General features: G+C 37.1%; 2 protein-coding genes across 2 annotated transcripts; both read left to right on the top strand.

Annotated features, from left to right (window-relative positions):
• The first annotated feature begins 688 nt into the window (after positions 1–688).
• On the top strand, positions 689–2,747 carry LOC134723593 (E3 ubiquitin-protein ligase TRIM33-like). The gene has a single exon (XM_063587161.1). The coding sequence runs from the start codon at positions 696–698 to the stop codon at positions 2,583–2,585; it is 1,890 nt and encodes a 629-aa protein (XP_063443231.1). The 5' UTR covers positions 689–695; the 3' UTR covers positions 2,586–2,747.
• Positions 2,748–17,214: 14,467 nt separating this feature from the next.
• LOC134722853 (uncharacterized) lies at positions 17,215–19,872 on the top strand. Its single transcript, XM_063586484.1, has one exon. The coding sequence runs from the start codon at positions 17,215–17,217 to the stop codon at positions 19,870–19,872; it is 2,658 nt and encodes an 885-aa protein (XP_063442554.1).
• Positions 19,873–20,523: the final 651 nt, after the last annotated feature.

The raw sequence follows: 20,523 nt of genomic DNA on the forward strand, positions 1-20,523 counted from the left end.
GCTCGGAGTCATGTTATATTCTGTATTTTCTATTTTGTATATTAACTAATTTAATATACATAAAATAAAAATGAATGATTAATGCATAATCAAATCATTCAATATTATTTGTACATTATTTTAAGATTTCCTAACTAATAATATGCGATATTTTGATATGCGATAAAATAATAAACTTTAATTTATTCAAACTGGTTATCTCTTTAAGTTCAAAGTAATTAGATATGATATACTATGGTCGGTATATTAACTTTGACAATTCAAACGTGTATGTATTTACATTACACGAATATCAATACCAGATAAATTTACTTTTAAAAGAAATATTTCAAATGGTTCAATACAACTATTGAAAAAATACTATTAATTCAATGTAAACTTTTCACTTGATAAAAGTTTAAAGGAAACGCTGTTCCGATCAATTATTTTCTATGGTTAATGTATTTAAATGATAGTTGTCCCGTTGTTTTGTCTTTGTATGCATACAAATAAACATTAAAATATATGCCAAACTGAACATAACTTAAATTTCTTATAGAGCGAATGCACTTTTGTTGTAAAATTTCCAATCTATCTTTCAAACTTATTCGAAGTCGTATAAGATATTTTGAATTTGATATATTGAAAAGATGAGTGTAAAACTTAAACGACGGGATATAGTAAAACTAGTGACTTGTAAGATATGTGAACGCTCAATGACTAAACCAAAATGTTTGAATTGTATGCATTCATTTTGTGAGCCGTGTTTATCCGCATATATTATCAAGCTAGTAGAGAGCGAGGGTAAATCTTTACAATGTTTTAAATGTCCGTCTTGCCAAGCAGATAATAAAATTCCCGATACGTCATTGCCAATCGAATCTTGGGTACGTTTATTTTCACCAAGTGCAATCGTTACTTTTTTCTTGGAGAAAATGTCTTTGGAAAATTCTCAGAAGTGTGATCCTTGTAAGCGAGGTGACAACACGCTGGATGCTACGTCATGGTGCAAAGATTGCGGTGAAGCTCTGTGCGAGAACTGTGCAAGTTATCACACTAAAGTCAAAATGCTGATGGATCATACAATTGTTACATTAGATGAAATGCGAAAACAACCAAAACAGATTTCTGACACTGACGAATTGTGCTCCCAACATGGAGGAAAATACGTGGAAGCGTTTTGTGACGACCATGATGATATATGCTGCGTCGAGTGCATTACAGAAAATCACAGGCAGTGCAAAACGGTACGTACTTTAGAACAAGCTTCTCTTGGTATCAAAACACAATTGGACCCGTTAGTTTTTAGAATGAATGAATTAGAAAAACAAGCTGTTTCCGTTGTTGAAGACAGAAAAACCAACATGGACGACATTTTGAAACAAAAGGAAGACATTCTTACCGAAGTGAATAAAACAAGGACAGACATGCAAAGCTACTTTGCAACACTAGAAACAAAACTGAAAGAAGAAATAACACAAACACACGAGTCGTTATCCGAAGAACTTCAATTACAGGCTCAAAATTTCGAACATATATTTAACAATTGCGATAACGGAAAAAGAGTTCTTACTGCCTCCGTAGATTATGGATCTGACAGAGATATCTTCTTAACTGCTTTTAAACTCAGAAAACAATGTGAACGTCATGAAATTTACATCAGATCACAAAGTGAGAACATTTTACGCCATGACTATAGCTTACATATGAATGAAATAATCAAAACATTCACGGATCAAATTAAAAGCATGGGAAACGTATCAATAGAACAAAAACCAACCAACATAGTACCTTCATTCTACAAAGATATGCATGTTTCAGTTGTTGCAAACATGTCGGGTAAATCTTGGTCTGATACTGGCCATTGTTGGTTTACCGGTGGAATATTCTTACAAGGTGGTTTAATCGTAATGGCGGATTACCGCAACCGGAAGTTAAAGTGCTTCAATACGACTTATACGATGACAAATGAGCTAGTTCTAGAGGACAATCCATGGGACGTATGTTTTTTAGAAAGTGATGATTTAGAAGGTGACACTATGCTGGTAACATTTCCAAATGATTCAAATGCGAAAGTCGTGAAGATAGATAGTGGAGGGAAGATGGTTCTACAAGATGACGAGTATGACATTGGCAGTGGTGGACATGGCTTACACAGAAATGGGGATCGGATATATATAGCTTGTTCAAATGAGATTAGGATGCTAAGTTTGAAAACAAAATCTATTTCGACTATGCCTGTGGGAAATCGAGGAGCGAGATATGTGCTTAGTACAAAGGCATCAAGCATTTGTTATTCTACAAAGGCATCCGTCACATGTCATGATAAGAAAGGGCAAGAAATATTTCGATATAAAGACCCGGAACTTCGTTCTCCACGTGGTATAGCAGAAGACGCAGAGGGAAATATTTACGTTTGTGGAATTGATTCAAATAATGTGCACCAGCTACTTCCAGACGGTACATTTGTTAAAATTGCCCTGTCTGGCAAGGATGATATAAACAATCCGTATGCAATTCTATTCCAACAAAACAGCACACGATTTATTGTCACTCAAATGGACTCCGATATAGTCAAAGTTTACGAACTTATCACTATGTGGTAGACATACTTAAGTCTATGATAAGATTGTGCGTAAAACGTTTTTCGATGGTCGTCCTCGTTTTTCTTTGTTGACGTTTCAAGAGTATAATAAATGTTTTTTTGTGTTTAGATTTACTGAAACATTTCCACATGTATAATAAATAATCGTATTCATATCATCAACCATGTGACAACTTATTTTTGTTAACGTGAATGAGAAACCTCCATTCTCACAAAATGAAAACATTTACATATTGATACAAAAATAGGATAGCTCATTAAAAAATTCAAATATAGAAAAATATTCAACGTGAAACCGAGCAACACAATAATTCAAGAATGTGCGAAGTGCATGAGTTATTTGTCAGTGTTGTTCGGTTACGAAATTTTTAAAAAGAAATTCCTGTTACAATATACATATTAATATTACACCAGAATTACAATCCAATTCATCAGCAATATCATACTATAATAGCAAGATTTAAGAGGCGTATAAAACACTTAATAATATTATTCATACACGCATATAAACATATAAAGAAATATAAACTATGAATTTAAGATTACTGAAATCTGAGATATTTATAATTTATGCTTTAGTGGGATATCATTTTAAACAGGAGTTGTTTATCCTAGTCCGTAGCATGAATAATTAAGCAAAAGTTAACATATATATTAAAATATGTTTGGTGCAACATGTAGATTATGCCTGCACATAAATTTTTCAATAGATTAATAACAAACATAATTTAAAAACTTTGTATAATTCATTTAATATGATTCTTTTGATGACTAATAGGCAAACGTAACTTTCCTTATTGTTTATCACAGATTGAGGTCAATTTAACAACAACCTTTTTTCTTCTTCAGAAGTGTCTGGAAATATTAAAAGAAGGTTAAAACTTTGATAAACGAAATGTTTACCTTTCTTAGATATGACAGTTTTGAAATATATGTACAATGTAACACCCCTTATGTCCAACCTGTGTATCAAAATTATGTCACAATAGTAATATATCAATGTATCAATGATCGACAGGATGTTGTAGTTCCTTAATGTATCAATGAGTCAATTGTCGACTGGATGCTGATAGTTCTTTTGTCTATCAATATGTGAATGGTCGACAGGAAACTGTAAGTCCTTCAGTCTATCAATGTGTCAATAATCGACAGGGTGCTGTAAGTCCTTTAGTCTATCAATGTGTCAATGATCAACAGGGTGCTGTACGTCCTTTAGTCTATCAATGCATCAATGGCGGCCAAGGTGCTGTAAGTCTTAAAGTTTACGTCTATCAATGAATCAATGGTCGACAGGGTGCTGCAAGTCCCACAGACTATCAATGTGTCAATGGTCGACAGAGTGCTGCAAGTTCGTCAGTCCAGCAATGTGTCAATTGTCAACAGGGTGCTGTAAGTCCTTAATGTATCAATGTGTCAGTGGTCGACAAGGTGTTGTAAGTTTTTCAGTCTATGAATGTGTCACTGATTGACAGAAAACTATAAGTCCTTAAGTCTATCAATGTGTCAATGATCAACAGGGTGCTGTACGTCCTTTAGTCTATCAATGCATCAATGGCGGCCAAGGTGTTGTAAGTCTTTACGTCTATCAATGTGTCAATGATCGACAGGACGTTGTAAGTCCTTTAGTCTATCAATGAATCAATGGTCGACAGGGTGCTGCAAGTCCCACAGACTATCAATGTGTCAATGGTCGACAGAGTGCTGCAAGTTCGTCAGTCCAGCAATGTGTCAATTGTCAACAGGGTGCTGTAAGTCCTTAATGTATCAATGTGTCAGTGGTCGACAAGGTGTTGAAAGTTTTTCAGTCTATGAATGTGTCACTGATTGACAGAAAACTGTAAGTCCTTAAGTCTATCAACGCGTCAATGATCGACATGATGCTGTACGTCCTAAAGTCTATCAATGTGTAAATGATCGACAAACAGGGTGCTCTACGTCCTTAAGTCTATCAATGTGTCAATGATCGACAGGGTGATGTTAGTCCTTCAGTCTATAAATGTGTCAATGATCGACAGGGTGATGTAATTTCCTTAAGTCTATCAATGTGTCAATGGTTGATATAGAAGGTGCTGTACGTCCTTAAGTCCATCAATGTGTCCATGATCGACAGACAGGGTGCTGTACGTCATTGAGTCTATCATGTGTTAATGATCGACAGGGTGATGTTAGTCCTTAAGTCTATCAATGCGTCAATGATCGACAGGGTGCTGTACGTCCTTTAGTCTATCAATGCGTCAAATATCGACAGGATGCTGTACGTCATGAAGTTTGTCAATGTGTCAATGATTGACAGACAGGGTGCTGTACGTCCTTAAGTCTATCAATGTGTCAATGATCGACAGGGTGATGTTAGTCCTTAAGTCTATCAATGCGTCAATGATCGACAGGGTGCTGTACGTCCTTTAGTCTATCAATGTGTCAATTATCGACAAGGTGCTTGAAGTCTTTCAGTCTATAAATGTGTCAATGATCGACAGGGTGCTGTACGTCCTTAAGTCTATCAATGCGTCAATGATTGACAGACATGGTACTGTACGTCCTTAAGTCTATCAATGTGTCAATGATCGACAGGGTGCTGTACGTCTTTAAGTCTATCAATGTGTCAATGATCGACAGACAGGGTGTTGTACGTCCTTAAGTCTATTAATGCGTCAATTCTCGACAGGGTAATGAACGTCCTTAAGTGTATCAATGTGTCAATGATCGATAGGGTGCTGTATGTCCTTAAGTGTATCAAAGTGTCAATGATCGATAGGGTGAGTTTAGTCCTTCAGTCTATAAATGTGTCAATGATCAACAGGGTGATGTAAGTCCTTCAATCTAGCAATGCGTCAATGATCGACAGGGTGATGTAGTTTCCTTAAGTCTATCAATGTGTTTAGAACGACAGGGTGATGTAAGTCCTTCAAACCATAAATGTGTCAATGATCGACAGGGTGATGTTATTTCCTTAAGTCTATCAATGTGTCAATGATCAACAGGGTGCTGTACGTCCTTTAGTCTATCAATGCATCAATGGCGGCCAAGGTGCTGTAAGTCTTAAAGTTTACGTCTATCAATGTGTCAATGATCGACGGGACGTTGTAAGTCCTTTAGTCTATCAATGAATCAATGGTCGACAGGGTGCTGCAAGTCCCACAGACTATCAATGTGTCAATGGTCGACAGAGTGCTGTAAGTCCTTTAGTCTATCAATGTGTCAATGATCAACAGGGTGCTGTACGTCCTTTAGTCTATCAATGCATCAATGGCGGCCAAGGTGCTGTAAGTCTTAAAGTTTACGTCTATCAATGTGTCAATGATCGACGGGACGTTGTAAGTCCTTTAGTCTATCAATGAATCAATGGTCGACAGGGTGCTGCAAGTCCCACAGACTATCAATGTGTCAATGGTCGACAGAGTGCTGCAAGTTCGTCAGTCCAGCAATGTGTCAATTGTCAACAGGGTGCTGTAAGTCCTTAATGTATCAATGTGTCAGTGGTCGACAAGGTGTTGTAAGTTTTTCAGTCTATGAATGTGTCACTGATTGACAGAAAACTATAAGTCCTTAAGTCTATCAATGTGTCAATGATCAACAGGGTGCTGTACGTCCTTTAGTCTATCAATGCATCAATGGCGGCCAAGGTGTTGTAAGTCTTTACGTCTATCAATGTGTCAATGATCGACAGGACGTTGTAAGTCCTTTAGTCTATCAATGAATCAATGGTCGACAGGGTGCTGCAAGTCCCACAGATTATCAATGTGTCAATGGTCGACAGAGTGCTGCAAGTTCGTCAGTCCAGCAATGTGTCAATTGTCAACAGGGTGCTGTAAGTCCTTAATGTATCAATGTGTCAGTGGTCGACAAGGTGTTGTAAGTTTTTCAGTCTATGAATGTGTCACTGATTGACAGAAAACTGTAAGTCCTTAAGTCTATCAACGCGTCAATGATCGACATGATGCTGTACGTCCTAAAGTCTATCAATGTGTAAATGATCGACAAACAGGGTGCTCTACGTCCTTAAGTCTATCAATGTGTCAATGATCGACAGGGTGATGTTAGTCCTTCAGTCTATAAATGTGTCAATGATCGACAGGGTGATGTAATTTCCTTAAGTCTATCAATGTGTCAATGGTTGATATAGAAGGTGCTGTACGTCCTTAAGTCCATCAATGTGTCCATGATCGACAGACAGGGTGCTGTACGTCATTGAGTCTATCATGTGTTAATGATCGACAGGGTGATGTTAGTCCTTAAGTCTATCAATGCGTCAATGATCGACAGGGTGCTGTACGTCCTTTAGTCTATCAATGCGTCAAATATCGACAGGATGCTGTACGTCATGAAGTTTGTCAATGTGTCAATGATTGACAGACAGGGTGCTGTACGTCCTTAAGTCTATCAATGTGTCAATGATCGACAGGGTGATGTTAGTCCTTAAGTCTATCAATGCGTCAATGATCGACAGGGTGCTGTACGTCCTTTAGTCTATCAATGTGTCAATTATCGACAAGGTGCTTGAAGTCTTTCAGTCTATAAATGTGTCAATGATCGACAGGGTGCTGTACGTCCTTAAGTCTATCAATGCGTCAATGATTGACAGACATGGTACTGTACGTCCTTAAGTCTATCAATGTGTCAATGATCGACAGGGTGCTGTACGTCTTTAAGTCTATCAATGTGTCAATGATCGACAGACAGGGTGTTGTACGTCCTTAAGTCTATTAATGCGTCAATTCTCGACAGGGTAATGAACGTCCTTAAGTGTATCAATGTGTCAATGATCGATAGGGTGCTGTATGTCCTTAAGTGTATCAAAGTGTCAATGATCGATAGGGTGAGTTTAGTCCTTCAGTCTATAAATGTGTCAATGATCAACAGGGTGATGTAAGTCCTTCAATCTAGCAATGCGTCAATGATCGACAGGGTGATGTAGTTTCCTTAAGTCTATCAATGTGTTTAGAACGACAGGGTGATGTAAGTCCTTCAAACCATAAATGTGTCAATGATCGACAGGGTGATGTTATTTCCTTAAGTCTATCAATGTGTCAATGATCAACAGGGTGCTGTACGTCCTTTAGTCTATCAATGCATCAATGGCGGCCAAGGTGCTGTAAGTCTTAAAGTTTACGTCTATCAATGTGTCAATGATCGACGGGACGTTGTAAGTCCTTTAGTCTATCAATGAATCAATGGTCGACAGGGTGCTGCAAGTCCCACAGACTATCAATGTGTCAATGGTCGACAGAGTGCTGTAAGTCCTTTAGTCTATCAATGTGTCAATGATCAACAGGGTGCTGTACGTCCTTTAGTCTATCAATGCATCAATGGCGGCCAAGGTGCTGTAAGTCTTAAAGTTTACGTCTATCAATGTGTCAATGATCGACGGGACGTTGTAAGTCCTTTAGTCTATCAATGAATCAATGGTCGACAGGGTGCTGCAAGTCCCACAGACTATCAATGTGTCAATGGTCGACAGAGTGCTGCAAGTTCGTCAGTCCAGCAATGTGTCAATTGTCAACAGGGTGCTGTAAGTCCTTAATGTATCAATGTGTCAGTGGTCGACAAGGTGTTGTAAGTTTTTCAGTCTATGAATGTGTCACTGATTGACAGAAAACTATAAGTCCTTAAGTCTATCAATGTGTCAATGATCAACAGGGTGCTGTACGTCCTTTAGTCTATCAATGCATCAATGGCGGCCAAGGTGTTGTAAGTCTTTACGTCTATCAATGTGTCAATGATCGACAGGACGTTGTAAGTCCTTTAGTCTATGAATGAATCAATGGTCGACAGGGTGCTGCAAGTCCCACAGACTATCAATGTGTCAATGGTCGACAGAGTGCTGCAAGTTCGTCAGTCCAGCAATGTGTCAATTGTCAACAGGGTGCTGTAAGTCCTTAATGTATCAATGTGTCAGTGGTCGACAAGGTGTTGTAAGTTTTTCAGTCTATGAATGTGTCACTGATTGACAGAAAACTGTAAGTCCTTAAGTCTATCAACGCGTCAATGATCGACATGATGCTGTACGTCCTAAAGTCTATCAATGTGTAAATGATCGACAAACAGGGTGCTCTACGTCCTTAAGTCTATCAATGTGTCAATGATCGACAGGGTGATGTTAGTCCTTCAGTCTATAAATGTGTCAATGATCGACAGGGTGATGTAATTTCCTTAAGTCTATCAATGTGTCAATGGTCGATATAGAAGGTGCTGTACGTCCTTAAGTCCATCAATGTGTCCATGATCGACAGACAGGGTGCTGTACGTCATTGAGTCTATCATGTGTTAATGATCGACAGGGTGATGTTAGTCCTTAAGTCTATCAATGCGTCAATGATCGACAGGGTGCTGTACGTCCTTTAGTCTATCAATGCGTCAAATATCGACAGGATGCTGTACGTCATGAAGTCTATCAATGTGTCAATGATCGACAGGGTGATGTTAGTCCTTAAGTCTATCAATGCGTCAATGATCGACAGGGTGCTGTACGTCCTTTAGTCTATCAATGTGTCAATTATCGACAAGGTGCTTGAAGTCTTTCAGTCTATAAATGTGTCAATGATCGACAGGGTGCTGTACGTCCTTAAGTCTATCAATGCGTCAATGATTGACAGACATGGTACTGTACGTCCTTAAGTCTATCAATGTGTCAATGATCGACAGGGTGCTGTACGTCTTTAAGTCTATCAATGTGTCAATGATCGACAGACAGGGTGTTGTACGTCCTTAAGTCTATTAATGCGTCAATTCTCGACAGGGTAATGAACGTCCTTAAGTGTATCAATGTGTCAATGATCGATAGGGTGCTGTATGTCCTTAAGTGTATCAAAGTGTCAATGATCGATAGGGTGAGTTTAGTCCTTCAGTCTATAAATGTGTCAATGATCAACAGGGTGATGTAAGTCCTTCAATCTAGCAATGCGTCAATGATCGACAGGGTGATGTAGTTTCCTTAAGTCTATCAATGTGTTTAGAACGACAGGGTGATGTAAGTCCTTCAAACCATAAATGTGTCAATGATCGACAGGGTGATGTTATTTCCTTAAGTCTATCAATGTGTCAATGATCGACAGACAGGGTGCTGTACGTCCTTAAGTCCATCAATGTGTCAATGATCGACAGACAGGGTACTGTACGTCCTTAAGTCTATCAATGCGTCAATGATCGACATGGTGCTGTATGTCATTTAGTCTATCAATGTGTCAATTATCGACAGGAAGCTGTACGTCCTTAAGTCTATCAATGCGTCAATGATTGACAGACAGGGTACTGTACGTCCTTAAGTCTATCAATGTGTCAATGATCGACAGGGTGCTGTACGTCTTTAAGTCTATCAATGTGTCAATGATCGACAGACAGGGTGTTGTACGTCCTTAAGTCTATCAATGCGTCAATTCTCGACAGGGTGATGAACGTCCTTAAGTGAATCAATGTGTCAATGATCGATAGGGTGCTGTACGTCCTTAAGTGTATCAAAGTGTCAATGATCGATAGGGTGAGTTTAGTCCTTCAGTCTATAAATGTGTCAATGATCAACAGGGTGATGTAGTTTCCTTAAGTCTATCAATGTGTTTAGAACGACAGGGTGATGTAAGTCCTTCAAACCATAAATGTGTCAATGATCGACAGGGTGATGTTATTTCCTTAAGTCTATCAATGTATCAATGATCGACAGACAGGGTGCTGTACGTCCTTAAGTCCATCAATGTGTCAATGATCGACATACAGGGTACTGTACGTCCTTAAGTCTATCAATGCGTCAATGATCGACATGGTGCTGTATGTCATTTAGTCTATCAATGTGTCAATTATCGACAGGGTGCTGTAAATCCTTTAGCCTATCAATTTGTCAATGATCGACAGACAGGGTGCTGTAAGTTCTTATGTCTATCAATACGTCAATGATCGACAGGATGCTGAAAGTCCTTAAGTCTATCAATGTGTCAATGATCGACAGGGTGATGTAAGTCATTTAGTCTATCAATGTGTCAATGATCGACTGGGTGATGTTAGTCCTTAATGGATCAATGTGTCAACGATCGACAGGGTGCTGTAAGTCATTTAGTCTATCAATGTGTCAATGATCGACAGGGTGCTGTAAGTCATTTAGTCTATCAATGTGTCAATGATCGACTGGGTGATGTTAGTCCTTAATGGATCAATGTGTCAACGATCGACAGGGTGCTGTAAGTCATTTAGTCTATCAATGTGTCAATGATCAACAGGACACTGTACGTCCTTCGTCTATCAATGTGTCTATGGTCGACAGGTTGCTGTAATTCCTTTCGTCGATCAATGTGTCAATGGTCGACAGGGTGCTGTCCTTTAGTCAATCAATGTGTAAATGATCGACAGTACGCTGTAAGTCGTTTAGTGTGTCAATGTCTAAAAATACAAGTTATGGGACAAATTTCCCTTGCCTAGCGGCTCGGGAAATTTAAGTCCCTCGACCTGTATTTTTCGCAAATACCCCTCCATAACATGATATACCTGTTCAGAATTGATAACAATGATGTTTCTAGAGGGAAATCATGGTTGTTGGGTGTTTTTTTTTTTGGGGGGGGGGGGGGAGAAAAATCATGTTTATATTGAGATTGATACAAATAGCTATTACTTCTGCTGCATGTGTTGGAATATTTGGTAATATCCTTCTCAAATCATTTGGTAAACATGGCTATGTGAGCCGTTTGTCATTTTTATAAACTTAGAAATATCCTTTCTGAAACAACTAAGCCAAATGTAACCAAATAAACAACCCCAAGGGAATCGAGGACAAAAAATACCCCCGTCAGATGCCCCATTAGAGAGTAAAACTAACCTACAAAGTTTTACATATAGATTAATATATCCGAAATTGAAAGAAGACTCCTTGTACGAGTTTTGCACTTGACTAACGATTTTTACAATTTTTGTTTGATTTCTTCGGAAACCATTTTATAGAAGTAGAAAGATCGAAATAGCGAGAAAAAGCTTGTCAGCAAAATATGACCTACAAATAAGTTAAATGGCAGAAATTGTCAGTTGACACCTTATATGTGTTATCGCCCATGACTGATTATTTTAACCTTTTACGTTTTTTGTCTTTAATCATGAAAAGTACATAGATAAAGGTAAACTTTGAACAGCAAAACATTATCAGTGAGAAAAGATTTACAAATAAGTCAACATAGCCAAAATCATCAGCCAACTCTTTAGATACAATTGAGAATGTAGACGGGGAAAGTGTCAAAAAGACAACAACCCGAACATAGAACAAACAACAGCAGAAGGTCACTAACAGTCTTTAATGCAGCGAGAAATTTCCGCAACCAGAGGCGACCTTCAGCTGGCCCCAAACAAATATATATACTAGTTCATTGATAATGAACGCCATACTAAACTCCAGATTGTACACAAGAAACAAAAATTAAAAATAATACAAGACTAACAACTCTTTATAGTCTGTTACTCTCCTACTAACCTCGCCTCATTTTACGGATTAGCACGTTGCTGAATTACGTTTTAAACTAAAGCAGAATTTGTTGTATGTGTACCGATCGACATTATTATCATAGAATACATGGTTAAACTTTAAGTTTAAAAATAGCTTGGTCAATTTCTGTGTCATTTGGTTTCGTGTGGAGTTGCCCATCGGCAACATACCACATCTTCTTTTTTATATTTTGATCTATGTTTCAGTTAATGCGAGTAATCTAAGGTACTGAATGATCTGAAATGTTCTTCTACCTCAGTTTTGTGAGAGAGAGAGAATACAGCCACGTCTTCAAACTTTTCACATCTGAATCAAAATACTGGTTGTCATTTGTTAATGCCTTTCATGTTTGTTTTCTTTTATCCATTGATGATCTTCATTTGAACTACTAGTATTATTCATATTCTTTATAATTGTCTCATTGGTAAGCATACCTAGCTTCTCCGTATTTTCATATTCAGCAGAAATTCATAGTATTCTTCGGCAATCGGGAAGTTCCGCAGTATAAATTTCAAGTCCCATTGAAAAAATATTTTTACATCACACAGAACTGTCAACCATACCAAAAACTTGAAAGCGGATTGCGTTAGGTTTTTTTACTCGCTCTGGATATCTTTTGTTTTACTCTTACTTAAACAGCGTAAAGGGTCAATGTGTTGATTACTGAACTCTGAACCTGTACGAAACAAAGTTAGATAGTATTTCTATTCATCTTCCACATTTTTACATCCGCAATCACCGATCGGATGCGAATCACCAGCACTGAATAATTCCTCTCTCAGAATAACCGTACCCGTCCGGTCGTGATGTTGCATTCGTTCAAATGTATAAACGTTGAAATTTCAAGTTGTTAAAACAATTCAGAAAGAAAGATTTACAGAAATATGTGATGGTTAAAATGCCTTGTATATATTAGTGCTGTGGTGGTTGTCTTTCCTTGATGACTAAATGAGATACTGGTATCAAATTCCAGGTACAAACAAATTGCACCTGCTAACCGAAAGCTCTGTTGAAATTAAGTCAAAACGAGTCACGAACTAAAATGAGTTTTATCTTATAATTCATACCCAATAAGATTATCAAAAAGCTAAGAAATCTAAACAAGATTAGAAGAAGAAACTTTTTCTGCAATTATGTGATTAATATTGTAGAAGGGATACATATCAAGAGACCATAATATTAGTACAGGTACAGGATAACTATCTTATATACTGGATCCTTGAAATGTTTATCAAATACCTGACCATAACTGAGTGTACATTTTGTAGTCATGTCCATATCGTAGATACATTGAACTATAAGCAATGTTATAACTGCATTTGGTGTATGATATAATCGAAATGTTTACATGTCCCTCTAGATAACTGTTAGTACTCTCAGATAAACAATCACCCGGCCACCTCCACTCTGTGTTTTTGTTACTTGTCTAGTATATGTATTTATAGCTGTCTCCATCTGATAAGTTAAGCCTTTTTCAACTGATGGCTGTAGTTCGTTCTTATGCTGTACTGTTTCCCTACTGTCCCATGTTAGAGGAGGGTTGAAATCCTGCTAACATGTTTAACGTTGATGTGTTACATATTTGTTTTTCTTTTATTTTTTGTACAAAGATTAGAAAATAAGTTTTCTCGTTTGAATTATTTTAAATTTGTCATTTCGGTGCCTTTTATAGTGAACTATGCGGTATGGGCTTTGCTCATTGTTGAAGGTAGTACGGTGACCTACAAATGTATTGTTGTTAATTTCTGTGTGGCATTTGGTCTCTTGTTAAGAGTTGTCTAATTGACAATCATACCATATCTTCCTTTTTCTTCGTTTGTCATATATTCTGGTATTGAGTTGACCAATTATATCAAATTCGATGTATACTTCTGAAAATAAGGCAGAGGTAGCCGTGACTGTTGTTTCTTTAATTTCAAATTAAAATAATAATAATGGTAACATTTTTGTCATACATGATTTATGTGACCTCATCTTCATGGTTCATATGTTAATTAATGATTTAGTGTTTGGTCGAATTCTCAGATGCTATAGACATATATTTAAATTATGCAGTTAAGTTAATTTGTTGTACTGACTGATAATAGAATACAAGCTGAATTGCATTTTAATGGAACGTATTGTTACTAGTATGCGTTTACTTTTCTACATTGGCTAGAGGAATAGGCGGAGGATTGAGATCTCATAAACATGTTTAACCCCGCCGCATTTTAGCGCCTGTCCCAAGTCAGGAGCCTCTGGTCTTTTTTAGTCTTGTTTTATTTTAATTTTAGTTTCTTGAGTACAATTTGGAAATTAGTATGGTGTTCATTATCACTGAACTAGTATATATGTGTTAAGGGGAATTTCTCGTTACATTGAAGACCTGTTGGTGACCTTCTGCTGTTATTTTTTCTATGATCGGGTTGTTGTCTCTTTGATACATTCCCCATTTCCATTCTCAATTTTATGAAGATATTAAAGGGACCTTTAAATATATATAGTTGCAGGGAAACAGAGAATACAATGGCAAATTACGAAAGACAAGAACAGGCGAACATGTCACCAAAACATTTATAGTACGCAAAAATAAAAACAATTATAGACTGAACCCCATCATACCATTGGATTCATAACTGGTGATCCGGAAAGGAAACCAGATCCTGTTTTACAAAATAATGTTCGACAAATGCAATCTCATTCGATTATTTCCCAAAGAATCGAAGGCGGGATTGCGGAGGCATCAATGGAAACATATATGTGGTCATCTATAGCGCATATTTATTTCATTTTACCAGCTTGTGTAGGCGTACGTAGGATTTCCACAGGGATATGTTTCAATTTTACCACTTTACACCGTTGCTTCTATAGTATCATAGTTGACAGAAACTTATTAGTGAAACCATGTTAGAAAACACACTCCGTAGACTATCGTATCAAACCAGAGATTTATACAGCTCATGTAGGCGCTGCTGCAATATCCTACATTTAAATTAAACGTTCACGTGAGGGCAGCTTTACAATTTTGTTGTTAAGTTTTTTTCTCAACCGATCCTTATTGTTAATTTCTTAGGGAACTGCTTTATTTTTTCTTTTAAAAAAATCTGTAAATTAACTGACAGATGTATTCTAACTGTAGAACAAGTGCCGTTGATATACAAGACATTTACTCCCTAGCTGTGAGTATAAAAATCATGTTAAAATTGAGAATGGAAATGGGGAATGTGTCAAAGAGACAACAATCCGACTATAGAACAGACAACAACAGAAGGTCACCAACAGGTCGTTAATGCAGCGAGAAATTCCCGCACCTGGACGCGTCCTTCAGCTGGTCCCTAAATAAAAAGTTTAGTGATAATGAACGCCATACTAAACTCCAAGTTGTACACAAGAAATTAAAATTAAAAATATTTATAAGATCTTTTTTATAAAACAGCTACATTTTCAAGGAAACACATGAGTTGTCTGAAAACCGACAATGCTGTTGCCTTGATGTTTACTGCACATGTTATTTCATATACAATAGAAAGAAAAAAAACTTATCCAGTATGTCTGCCCCGCGATCAGAAGTTCTTAGACTGAGATTTTACATTAAAGCAAATAATATTTTTTTTTTTTTTTTTTAAGTAATTAGAAAAATACTTATAATAGGAAATGGTATTCCAACAATATGCAACATCAAAACTAGACAAGTATATTGAGGGTATTAATGGGGGTTCCTACATGACGTATAACATTTAAAACTCTTGCCAAATATGATGTTAACGATATTTGTTTGTGCATCACGTTTATATGTACACTTTCTTTTAGCAGATTGAAAAAATCGACTGAATTTGACGACTTACCCTTAATTGTTTCCAAAAATAACGGAACGATAATTATTTTAATTTGAGTTCTCTGACGAATCACGGTAACATTGTAACCAATTTGACACTAAAGGTAGTCGAAAATGAACGTTTGACGACTGACGGTACATGGAATTACAACCCTCTATAATGCTTCCTACATATGCATGAATATACTTCAGCAAAATTGAGATTAAGAAAATAGTGATGTTGAAATCAAATGTATTTGGTCGTTTTTAAAGCGAAGGAAAATATGTAAGTGATGGTGTTTATAAACCATGATATTTTAGATTTATTTAATGTATGTGAAGTTAGCAGCCGGTTCGTTATTCGTTATTCGATATTCAAAATTTTGTTGAAAAATCATAAAAAAAAGAAGAAATACTTAATAACATTAAAGCAAGATTTTCACAGTTAAGAGGACTGATAAGATATGTAGAAAATCGTTTCATGACCTCTTCCAAATGCCGTAAATTATCGTTGTTCTCCAATATAAACCCTTTTCTAACTAGCATACAATGTATTTGTCTTTATGTAATATGGATTTTTTTTCAATAAAAGAAATTCGAAGGTGTACTTTTATATTTGAATTTCTTAAAACAAAAAGTAAAACCGATCACGCAAGACACATTTTGGAATATAAATAGAAATCTTTAAGGAAAGCCCAAAAGAGAAATATATAGTGAAAATCTACGTGAGACCGCTTAAATGAGGATGAGACCCCCCTGGTGTTTCAATGTCCAAAAAATTCTACTAAATCATAGACACTGTATATATAAAGGCTGTATCAGAAGGATTTCCTAGAATAATGTCATCTTCGATATCTACGGAGGGTTGACATTGTCACTTTTTAGCTGAAAAAATGTCAAAATTTAATGACAAAGAGCACAGGGAAATGATGAGAGCCCTCTGATCTCTCAATATTTCTCATATTATGCAGACATTTAGTTAATAAGTAGATACAAACGTGACTCAAAGGAATTTGGGTACACTTTTTGTCTTCCGTGTATACGGAGCGCCCAATGTGCCAGTTGGATATTTAAAATTTATAGTGAAAATCTACCTGAGACCGCTTAAATGAGGGTGATACCCCCTGGTCTTTCAATGTACACAAGTCATATTCAACTAAATCATAAACTGTATATATAAAGGTTGTATCAGAAGGATTTCCCAGAATAATGTCATTGTTGAGATTATCGCGGGAACATAACGTTCCAACTATTGTACGTTTTTTGTCGACGTCGTATTGTCAGTGACGTCGCTTTGGGCGGAAATACGAACTTCTATATAAAATGTAATGGCTGAATAGTTGTTGTTATATCGTTTTATCATCTATATTTATGGTGCCTTGACCAATGGATCTCGTAAAATTGAAATCAGTCCGATCGGGGAACAGAAGCGCTGTTACCAGATTATTCCGAAGATTAGATGAAGCAAAGGAGAATTCGAATTTCGATGAAGAAGAAGTTATAGCAACACTCGGAAAACTAGTGCAAAAACAAACATTGTTTGAGGACTTAAACGAACAAATTCTTAAGTTAACAGAACCGGAAGATGTGGAAAATGAGATAGTGGATTCAGATGAATATTCAGTGGATATGGAAACAAAGATTCGCCACATACGTAAGTTCATACAAAATGTCCAAACACCACAGTCCCGTCAAATTGATTCACATACAACAACCCACACATTAAATCCAGAAACTATACCGTTTGTACCAACGCACAACATAGCCAACCCACACAACGCACAGTCGTTTGAGAACCCGTCTGTACAAGCCAGTCATACGTTCAACACACAGCAAAGCACATTTTCGTCAGCCAGTAGTCACCGCCTACCCAAACTTTCGCTTCCAATATTCTCAGGGAACATCTTAGAATGGCAAACTTTCTGGGACTCATATGAGTCGGCCGTACACCTTAACTTGTCACTTACAAATGTACAAAAATTCAATTACTTGAAAGCACAGCTAGAATATGAAGCACTTGATTCTATAGCGGGGTTCGCACTTACAAATGTAAACTACGATGAAGCCGTAAATCTATTAAAAGAGAGGTTCGGTCAACAAGACAAAATCATAAATGCATACATGCGGGCATTATTAAAAATCCCTTCGCCTAGAAATCAACTTACAAGCTTACGAAGTTTTTATGATAAAATGGAAAGTTACGTCAGGGGATTAGAAGCTTTAGGTCAGACACAAGAAACATACGGCACTCTACTTGTTCCGATTATTATGAAGAAATTACCCGGGGAAGTCAGACAACATCTCGCGCGAGAACATAGAATACAAACTTGGGTATTACGGGACCTCCGTAAAAGCATTTTAAATGAGATCAATATAATGGACGCAGGACAAGAGTTAGAGTCGACAAACCATTTGCCCACAACATCGTCTTTCTTTGCCGGAGCGAACTCGGCAAAGTCCAAATCTTTCAAGAATATTGACACAAGACCTTGCGTTTTCTGTCATGAAATACACGCACCTACTTATTGCAGTAATATAACCGACACGGAATCCCGCATGGACGTAGTAAAACGAGATAGGTTATGCTTTAACTGCCTTGGTAACCACAGACTTAACGAATGTAAATCTGAGAATACATGCAAATATTGTAACAGAAAACACCATACAAGCTTATGTAATGCCCACAAAACAAACGACATAATACGTGGTAATGAAGAAAGCGATAGAAATGGAGGTAATACTTCAACGCATACGAATTTCCGCGCACATGATAACCAGAGCAGCAACCCTCTAAACCCGCCAAACCCGTCATCTTTGAATTCGACAAACGTTCACCTCGTAAATGATAGTCATACAACGGAACAAGATACTACCATTTTGTTTTCAAAATCGAAAGAATCACGATCAAATGTACTGTTGAAAACCGCCGTAACACAAGTTGGAGCGAACCAACACTTTATGGATACGAACATTCTCCTTGACGAAGGAGCGCAAAGATCGTTTTTAACGCAGGAAGTAGCGAATAAACTTCACTTACAGATAGAGGGAACAGAAATTATACAGTTATCGGCATTTGAAGGTAAAGAGAAAACCGCGAGACATTTAGAAATCACAACAGTCTACCTGAAAACCGATGCAGGACACGTAATGCCAATCAAAGTACTGATAGTACCTTTCATCGCTTTGCCTCTACAGAATCAAATGAGTAACATTGATACGAAATATGAATATTTACGTGGTTTAAAGTTAGCGCACACGACGACAGAGCAAGATTCATTCCAGATATCGTTGCTAGTAGGCGCAGATCACTACTGGGACATTGTAGAAGATCATGTAGTACGTGGAAACGGTCCGACAGCCGTGAAATCTAAGATCGGATATTTGCTTTCAGGACCTACATACGGTAAAGAGTTGAACACGTCGAACGATCACACGCTTAATATTTCACACGTTGCTGTTGAATACAATCCAGAGAAACTTTGGAATTCGGAGTCTATAGGAATCAATAGTAAGGAGATCGAAGAAGATAATACATATATTAAAGCCTTCGCTAGGTTAGCATGGAAAGAAAACTCTGATGAATTACCTACAAATTCAACCGTTAGGAAAAAAAGGACACAAAACGTCACTACAAACCTCATTAAAACCCCAGATATGTTGAATGGGTACGGAGAAATTATACAAGAACAGAAAGGACGGCGATTCAGGAAGAAGGTGACTGAAACATCAGAAATTTCAAGAAAAGCCAATCCTGATCATCCAGTACATAGGAAATCGAGCACCACTCGTATCAGAATAGTTAACAACTGCAGAAAAAGGAAAAGATGGAAATCCGAATACCATATGTTGTTACGTGAATTTCTTAGGACCAACACAAGAGAAACTACAAGACCGATCGCAAAATTATATCCGTTGAAAGTAACACAAACGATGACAAACAATTCTAACGTTCCAATTGATGAACAGGAACATATGGAAAACAGACCGAAACGAAAAGCTAGCCTAAAAGCCCGAGAGACGATACAGAAGTGGATTCACCAGTGATGTAATCGATGAACATAAACAATTACATGTTTAGTGCAAAGTTGAATTTTATTTTATTTCATGAGAGACTTTAATTGAATTTAATCGCTAAATGTAATTTCCGTTTTTATATGATTTGCTCAGTACTACAAAGAAAAACACAACGCGAGAGACAATTTCAAAGTATTATTATCCATTGATGGACAGTTATTTATCAGTGAAACGATTTATCAATGGACAATTGAGAATTTTAGAAATTTGTGATAATTTTTACTTTTTCGCGGCCCCAGTATGTTGAGATTATCGCGGGAACATAACGTTCCAACTATTGTACGTTTATTGTCGACGTCGTATTGTCAGTGACGTCGCTTTGGGCGGAAATACGAACTTCTATATAAAATGTAATGGCTGAATAGTTGTTGTTATATCGTTATATCATCTATAGTCATCTTTGATATCTACGGAGGCTCATGATACAACTTTTATATATACAGTGTCTATGATCTAGTTGAATTGTATGGACATTGAAAGACTAGGGGAGTCTCACCCTCATTTAAGCTGTCTCAGGTAGGTTTTCTTTATAATTTAGTCACGTTTGTATCTAACTATTATTTAAATGTCTGCATAATATTAGAAAGATTGAGAGATCATGGGGCTCTCACAAGTGCCCTG

Source organism: Mytilus trossulus, chromosome 6 (genome assembly GCF_036588685.1).
Source record: "Mytilus trossulus isolate FHL-02 chromosome 6, PNRI_Mtr1.1.1.hap1, whole genome shotgun sequence".
Lineage (NCBI taxonomy): Eukaryota > Metazoa > Mollusca > Bivalvia > Mytilida > Mytilidae > Mytilus > Mytilus trossulus.